The sequence below is a fragment of the Rhododendron vialii genome, chromosome 10a, assembly GCF_030253575.1.
Source record: "Rhododendron vialii isolate Sample 1 chromosome 10a, ASM3025357v1".
Taxonomy (NCBI): Eukaryota; Viridiplantae; Streptophyta; class Magnoliopsida; order Ericales; family Ericaceae; genus Rhododendron; species Rhododendron vialii.
The window spans coordinates 28,859,423-28,868,380 of NC_080566.1; the positions used below are offsets into that span (position 1 = coordinate 28,859,423).

At 41.8% G+C, this 8,958-nt stretch overlaps 1 protein-coding gene across 1 annotated transcript; it reads right to left on the minus strand.

Annotated features, from left to right (window-relative positions):
- Window positions 1-5,791: 5,791 nt before the first annotated feature.
- LOC131304738 (G-type lectin S-receptor-like serine/threonine-protein kinase LECRK3) lies at window positions 5,792-8,393 on the minus strand. Its single transcript, XM_058332079.1, has one exon. The coding sequence runs from the start codon at window positions 8,283-8,285 to the stop codon at window positions 5,943-5,945; it is 2,343 nt and encodes a 780-aa protein (XP_058188062.1). The 5' UTR covers window positions 8,286-8,393; the 3' UTR covers window positions 5,792-5,942.
- Window positions 8,394-8,958: the final 565 nt, after the last annotated feature.

The window sequence follows — 8,958 nt, forward strand, 5'->3', positions numbered from 1 at the left end:
GCGCCCTTCATCCACCAGACAGCAGAAAATCTTAACCCTTTATCTCTGACTTCCTCTCCCACACCTTTCTACATACATACACTTATACATAAAGCATAAAGATCAAAGACAACAAAACAATCAAAGACAACAACTTCCAATTTATGTAACTTCTCACATTCTTTCATCAATAAGCTCACTTATTGTACACTCACTTTTGGCTTATCTAAGTCAAATCAAGTTTATTGCTTACCAACATTCTAATCTCATCTCTTTCTTGATTTTAGCAACCTTAATAAAAGCAACTTGCGGATAATCTCGCGACCTTACTCCGTATCTCGGAGGAATCTTTTGTTTTCTGCAACCTTGCGTGTCACTGTATAGTGCGACCTTCTAATGACAATCCTCCAGACATGACTGTTCACAATCATCTTTGTTGGCTAATTTGATTACGGTATACGATCGGTCGTCCCATAACGTGTTTTCCAGTTCCGTCATTGCGAGCTCGACACTGCTGCCATTGGCGTTGTTACAACTCACTGCTGCGGAACTCCTCTTGCACCCGAGAATCCAATCCTCGGGATTTATAAAATTGAATCCCGGGAGGCATCTACAATCGGCATCATTACCATTCTGTACGCAATACCCATTAATGCCACACATGCAGGCCTCTAGGGCCACACTTATCGGCTGTCAAATAACACATAACTGACCAGCTGCCAAGGTACACAAATAGACTCGAAAGATTCCATCCGCATCAAGCGTCATGCGATAGATTTTTCCATTATTCTCGAATTCTCCTTTGGTGATATTCTTTATAATGTTGGCACCTGTTTCGTTCATGAACAGATAGAGATGGCCTTTGTCATCAAGATTGAGTGTGATGCTATCACCGGTTCAATCCGTCCCAGATGCCCAATAAGCATATGGGGCGGTGTCCAGAGATTGCAACGGGTACGAGACGAGGTGCCCGTCTTCTTGCATATTGAGACGGAAAAGCCCGGTTGAGGGGTCGCCTGCCTCAACACTGGAGATCAACTGCTTTCGGGCCATGAGATGTTGGCCAGGGAGAATGGTGTCTGTCGGGTTATCAAAGCTGTGCCAGATTATCTCTCGGACAGAGTTGTAAAGCACGAAATTGCCCGAGTCGAGAATGGATGCTGCGGAAATCAAGTCAGAAACATCAGCTATGGACTTGTTTTGGCCCGTTGGTGTGTTCAGAACGAGCCTTCCACCACTGAAGGCCAAGGTGCCAAGGTGGCATTGTTATATGAGCACATAAAAATTGCATTAGCATGCACCAAAGTGAAATACAATAATTAAAACTGCATTTTTTCATGTCAATGAGGGAAATTATTATTTTAGGATAAGTTAAATTTTAATGCACCACAACACAACCAATGCAATCAGAATTCCTAGGCTCTCCTTATAATTTAGGTATTCCCATATCATGTTTTCCATTTCTTCCATTGCGAACCTGGCACCGCTGCCATTGGTGTTGTCGCAACTCACTGCTGCGAAATTCCTCTTGCACCCGTGACTCCAAATCTCGGGATTCACAAATTTGAATCCCGGGAGGCATCTACAATCGGCCTTGGTATCGTTTTGAACACAAAACCCGTTGAAGCCGCACAGGCCTTTGGGGTCGCACTTATCGGCCGTCGAAAACCACATAACCGACCAGTTGCCTTTCAGATCCATTGTGAGCGAATAGACTGGAAAGATTCTATCCGCATCGAATGTCATGCGATAGATTTTTCCATCATTCGAGGATTCTGCTGCGCTCAAATTCTTTATGGTGTTGCCACCTGTTTCGTTCAATAGATTGAGAAGGCCTTTGTCATCAAGATTGAATGTGATGTTATTGCCGGCTCCATTCGTCCCAGATGCCCAATAAGCATACTGGACCCCGCCGTTATTTTCTAACGGGTACGAGACAAGGTGCCTGTCACCTTGCATCGCGAGATAGAAAAGCCCAGTTGAGTGATTGCCTTCTGAGACACTGGAAATCCACTCATTCCCATTCATGAGATGTTGGCCGGGGAGAATGGTGTCCGTTGGGTTATCAAAGCTCTGCCAGATTATCGCTCCAACGGCGTTGTAAAGCATGAAATTGCCCGAGTCCAGCATGGATGCAGCGGAAATTAATCGACTCAACATCAGCTATGTATGTGTTTTGGTCTGGTGGAATGTTGAGAACGAGCCTTCCCCCACGAAAGGCCAAGGTGGCATTTCTCGGGACTGGTGGACCGTCTCGGTTGGTGGTCCAGACCACCATTTTTTCTGGAACGCCGGCAGCAAAAACCCCGACAGCATAGCCACTGACTTGCCGGTACGTAGAAACCGGATGGTGAGAGCCACAAGGAGTTGGTACCGGTAGTTGTTAGAGAAGAGCTCAGGCTTATGTTTGTGGATCTTAGTTGAGCTTCTATTGTGGAAAATGTGAGGAAAATGAGAAAGATTATGGCAAAAGCCACGAATGTGAACAAACATTTTTGCTGGTTTAGGATTATTTTGTGATATTTTGAATTTAAGAAGTGCATAGATGTTGTTATATAAAGGCCCCAGCTGGTAGTCTGTCGAAGAAATTGAAGTACTGGGATCACGACTCTTTGGTCAATCAATGTGTAGGCTCTGTTTTGGGTGGGTTTATGTATTTATTGATTTATTTTCAGTATTGAGTCCCGTTCCACTAAGGTTCTTATTCTTTAACGTTTTTTTTTTCGCTTGACAAGACAGGTTGTTCTCTCACAATGCGTAACCGTTTTTTCGCTTTACAAGAAAGGTCATTCTCTCACAATACATAAATTAGTACTTGTTTTCTTTATCGGAACGGGGCCTTAGTGCATGTGTCATTTTGTGTAGTCAAATTCATAGGTGTTTTTTTATAGAAAGGCCACAGTCTGTGGTCCATGCAAGAAAGGAAGCCAATGGGATCACGACTCTGGAGTCTGGTCAGCCAATGTTTAGGCCCTGTTTTCTTCAATGAAAATTACTTCTCCATGTACCCGGTAGTTGCGCGACTTTTCAAAAGAAATTATTCAAAAAACATATACACATGATGCAGATGGGTTTGCTTTCGTATAAATTTGGAGACGGAGCGTTTACTCACTGTAGAAATTGAAATTCATGTCCAGAACAACAGTTTTGCGAATTGAACTGAACTAATTTGCAGAGTTACAGTTCGGTTCACAGTTGATCTACGATTCAGAATTATTAATGTATGATGTTACAAGTACAATAAGATAAGAAAGTGTAGTTAATCCGTGAGTTTTGAGAATTTTTTTTTATCTAATGAGTCATAATGAATGGAGAAAGATAGATGGAGAAATTTATTTAGTGTGAAGTGTAAAAAAAATTCTCAAAACTTGTAGAAGAACAGTTAGACACATACACAAGTAAAGAAAAGAGAATACCACCCACACTTAGTCAAATACATAAATCTACATATAAATATCTCTACATATATACATGTTCATATATATATATATATACGTGTATATATAAATATATTAACGAACGGTTCCCTAGTGAAAATCCGTAGAATGAACCATAGTTCATGGTTTTTAAAGTTTTGAATTAATCCGTGTCCAAATAATCCACAGACCCGACCCAAAATGTACATATAATTTGAGTTCAGACCGATTTTGCGGTTCACCAGATTTTTTGTGTGGCTTTAAAATTAATGGATGTCTCTTCAAAAAAGTTTATTATATTTGAAAAATAATTGTTTATTGTACTTAAAAAAAAATCTTCACTCATTTATGAAGAGTTAATTTTAAAAAATCTTGACATTTTTCTTTTAAATTTTCAACCAAACCGAGCCTTACGTCCCAATTACTTGGGGTCGGCTACATAAATCATAAATTTTCAACGATGACAAATATTGTGGGAGATTTCAAAATAGAACAAGAACCGACAGTACGAGACAAGGAGTATCAAATACTGGTGGGTGAACCGTGAAGCTCTCTTCTAATTTGGGAATACGGAATTATCTACTTAAGAAACCAGCTGCAAAGGCTTCAAGTGGTTGTAAGTTCATGAAAGCTAATTTTTCTCGCCTATTTCGAAAAACTGAGATCAGAAAAAGAAAATTCAAAATGGAGTAGTACTTAACCTATTTTCCATTAGATTGCAGAAGCAGACATAAAATTGAGCTTGGAGAAAGAGTAGTAATTGCTAGTACTTTTCTCAAGAAAAGAAAATTAGTGAGTACAAAACAAAAACAAGCAAGAGGCCACGGACTGAGCCTTTGCCTTGTTTACTGGGGTGGAGAGAAGTCTTTGAACAGATGCGTAGAAAAATCTCCAAGGCTGCTTTTGAATGTTCTTTAAATTAATGACCGTCAATGGTTGAAACTTGAAAGTGCGGACGTGAGATAGGCCACCTTAAGCGTGAAAAAGACGGTGAATTGAAATATAGGAAATAGTTCGAGGCGCGCACAAGTGCTTGGAACATCCGGTATTACCAAAAAAAAGAATGGGTCAAACAAGTGTAGAATATGACATCAATCCATCGCGGTAAATAGAAGTCATTGCAACAGGGTTGGGTGATGAGAAAAAAAACCTGGTATTCCATATTTTCTAATTGTCTTTCAAAATAACATATATTCCCCTTTGCTTATAGATATGTGTATATATCTATAACTCAGAAGTGGACAATGTAACTCAGAAGTGGTGTGGCATCACTTTATTATTGGAATTCTTCGTCTTTATTTTATTTTATTTTTTTTAGAGAATGACTACCCTGCACGGAGAGAAGGAAAAAGGGTTGAGACTCCAAGGGAACAAACCTTGATGATCTGGACTTCACCTCAATAAAAGGGAGAAGACGATTGGTTTTTGTTGAATCCGGAGTGCTCCCATAGATTTCGTTACACAATACCACACCCTGCAACTGCTCTAAAAACAGATTTGCGGGTGAGCATCGCTTGTCATAAAAGACTTAATTGAAACACTCCCTAACACCAATTGGTTTTAGGAGAGATGGTGGAAAAGTGATTCGACAAGCGGTATCAGAGCGAGAAAGTCATGGGTTCAAATCGCAGGGGCATCATCGTGAGTGAGGGATTGTTGGGCCCGGAGTGCCTCATGGATTTGGTTACACAATGTCACTCCCTACACTGCTCTAAAAATAGACTTGCGCGCGGTGTGATGTCGAATATCATAAAAGACTTAATTGAAACCCTTCCTAACACCCATTGGTCTTAGGAGGGATGGTGAAAAAATGGTCTGACGGTTTTGGCGATAGATAGGTCACCAAAATGATGTGACATCACAAAGATAACCAATATTTACTAGTGGTCAGTTAGATCGATTTTTTAAGATTAGTAGAGAAGCGTATAATTAAGTTGATGATCCAGACACTTGAGTTATAAGCAAGGCCACGGACTGGGGCCACTGGGCCTTTGCCTTGTTTACTGGGGTGAGAACTGAGAAGTCTTTGAACAGATGCGCGTAGAAAAATCTCCAAAGCTGCTTTTGACTGTCAAACGTGGAAAGGGCGGTGGGGGTTGTGAGTGGGAGCCGTGGAAGACATGGTCACGACTTTTTCGCCAATGGAGCAAAACAACACTACAAATAAATGCGACTCAAAAGTCTTGGTCAATTCATATGGGGCCGGACAAGAACGTAACTACAAGTATAGGAAGGCGGGATGGAGCAGCACCTCAAAAGCACTGCAGCATGCAGCGGTCATCTCACCAATGGTCCGAATTTAAAAAAAAAATCTTTTAGAAAAACGTTAATAACTCTTTTTCCTTTTTATTGTTATATGAGCACGTAATAATTGCATAAGCATGCAGCCGCGCGAGTGAAGCGCAAAAATTAAAACTGCAATTTCTCCATGTCAATGACAAGAAATTATTACACAATTGGATGAGGTTAATCCTCAATTCCTCACACAAAAAACCTTGAAAAATTCAATGAAAAACTTTGAATAGAAATACTAAAAACACTTCACAATCAAATGGCACTTAAGAAGGAAGTAGGACTAGGAGGCGTTGGGATGTCAACGGTTCCTTCGATCATCAACAAAACTTTCTTCATCGAAGGACGAAGAGATGGCTCATCTTGAATGCACCAAAGTCCCACTTTCACCATCCGCTCCAATTTCCTCATGTCCACCTCTTCTTCCTCCCCCACCAATTTCCCTAATTCTCTAGCCTCATAACAATCGTATACCCAGTCTTCAAGAACAGCTTCGTTCTCACTACGGCTCCAGTCCAAACACTTTCGACCACATATGATCTCCAATAACACGATTCCAAAGCTGTAAACATCCGCTTTGACAGTAATCGGCAGCTTCCGATGCCACTCGGGTGCCACGTATCCCCTCGTTCCCCTGATGCCCGTGAAGGTTTTTGTTTGTTCCTGAGCCTTCGAAAGCTTTGCCAATCCAAAGTCGCTGATCTTGGCGCACCATTGCCCGTCCATGAGTATGTTCTGGGGCTTTATATCGCAATGGATGATTTGGGTCTCGCACTCTTCATGCAGGTAGAGAATGCCGCGTGCAATGTCGCGAGCGATTTCGACTTTTTCGTCCCAATTCGGTTGGGGCTTTTCGAGTGTGAAGAGAAAATCAGCAAGCGATCCGTTGCTCATGTACTCGAATACCAAAAGTCTGTTAGGTCCGTCAAGGCAATAACCGATGAGTTGGACTAGGTTTCGATGATGGGTTCGCCCGATTACTCGAATCTCCCTCTGGAATTCTCTTTCCCCCTCTGTCAACGCCTTCTCGAGCTTCTTCACAGCTACAACCTTTTGGTTGTACGGAATTACGCCCTTGTAAACAGTCCCGGATGCTCCTCTTCCCAATTCCTCTCGGAAGCGGTTTGTTACTTCCTCTAGTTCTGCAAACGTAAAGGTTCGCAGAACTATATCTCCGCCGAATTCAATTTGCCCCCTTTCGGAAATCTTCTTGTATACCCAAACCTTGTTTCTGTAAATAAGAAATCCTGAAATTGTTAACACGGTAAAGCAAAAGGTAATAAGTGAAACTACAATGATTAGGATTATTTCCAATCTCAGCTCTTTCTTAGTTCCCTTCGGTGCCAAAACCTGATCATGTTCTTTCGGAACCTTGATAAAGGCAACTTGTGAACTGCCTAGCGATCTTCTTCCGTATCTCAAAGGAAGCTTTTGTTTTTGGCAATATTTTCCTTCGCTGTATAAGGCGACTTCGCAATGACAATCCTCCAAACATGATTGTTCACAATCTTCTTTGTTGGTTACTTCGGTCCACTTATAATTTTGGTCTTCCCATTGCATGCTTTCTAATTCTTTCATGGCGAACTCGGCTCCGCTGCCATTGGTGTTGTTGCAATTCACTGCTGCGAAATTCCTTTCGCACCCGAGATTCCAAATCTTGAGATTTATGAAATTGAATCCCGGGAGGCATCTACAATCGGCCTGGGTATCGTTCTGAACGCAATACCCGTTAAGGCCACACAGGCCTCTGGGGTCACACTTATCCGCTGACGAATACCACATAACCGACCAGTTGCCTTTCGGATCCAAGGTACGCGAATAATAGACTCGAAAGATTCCATCCACATCAAGCGTCATGCGATAGATTTTTCCATCATTCGAGGATTCTGCTGTGCTCAAATTCTTTATGGTGTTGGCACCTGTTTCGTTCAACAGATAGAGAAGGCCTTTGTCATCAAGATTGAGAGTGATGTTATCGCCGGCTCCATTCGTCCCAGATGCCCAATAAGAATACGGGGCGGTGTCCTGAGATTGCAACGGGTACGAGACGAGGTGCCCGTCTTCTTGCATCTTGAGACGGAAAAGCCCGGTTGAGTGGTCGCCTTCCGAGACACTGGAAATCAACTCCTTTCCGTTCATGAGACGTTGGCCAGGGAGAATGGTGTCTGTTGGATAATCAAAGCTCTGCCAAATTATCCCTCGAACGGAGTTGTAAAGCACGAAATTGCCCGAGTCCAGCATGGATGCAGCAGAAATCGACTCAACATCAGCTATGTATGTGTTTTGGGCTGGTGGAATGTTGAGAACGAGCCTTCCATCACTAAAGGCCAAGGTGGCATTGCTCGGGATCGGTGGATTATCTCGTTTGGCGGTCCAGACTACCGTCTTTTCCGGAAGGCCGGCAGCAAAAACCCCGACAGCGTACCCGCTGCCTTGGCGGTAGAAACCAAAGGCATAGAGGCCCGAGCGTGAGAGCCACGAGGACGAGTTGGTTCCGGTAGGTGATAGGGAAGAGCTTAGGCTTATGTTTGTGGATCTTTGTTGAGCTTCTATTGTGGAAAATTTGAGGAAAATGAGAAAGATTATGGCAAAAGCCATGAATGTGAGCAAACTCTTTTGCTGGTTTAGTTTGAATGTAAGAAATGCATGTTGTTTTATAAAGGCCCCAGCTGGTAGTCTATTGCTGAAATTGATTCAGCAGTCTGGTCAGTCAATGTTTAATACTTTGTAAAGATGCTTTTTATATAACGGCCCCAGCGGGTAGCCTAAACTCTTTTGCTGGTTTAGGCTTTGTTTGCTTTAGCAGAAATTAATACTCTAAGACTTAATACATGTCTTTTTAAAGTTTTTTTTTTTTTTTCACAGCAAGATACATCAGCAGGTAAATGAGTTATTAGGAGGAGAGGGAAGGAGAAGGGAGGCCACCACATGCATGGGGCAAAGGGTGCTCAACCAACTGAGACACCACCAACACTCTTTTAAAGAGGTTTAAACTTTTAATAATAACCTTCTTTAGCAATTACTCCATAAAACTGTTTTTATTTATTTATGAGGATTAATTTACAAAAATCTAAAAAAAATATTCTTTGCATTGTCTCCGATTACAAAGGTTTTTGGACATGTCAAAATAGAACATCTATGAGATGGAGGGAGTATCAAATACTGGTGGTTGAAAATTCAAGTGTTTATAAATTGATGGAAGCTGATTTTTCTCGTCTAATATTTCTAAAGTGAGATCCGGAAAAAAGGGGGAAATGAAATAGTTATACGG

Coding starts and splice junctions, on each gene's coding strand:
- LOC131304738 (XM_058332079.1), bottom strand. CDS start 8,285: ATGGCTTTTGCCATAATCTTTCTCATTTTCCTCAAATTTTCCACAATA.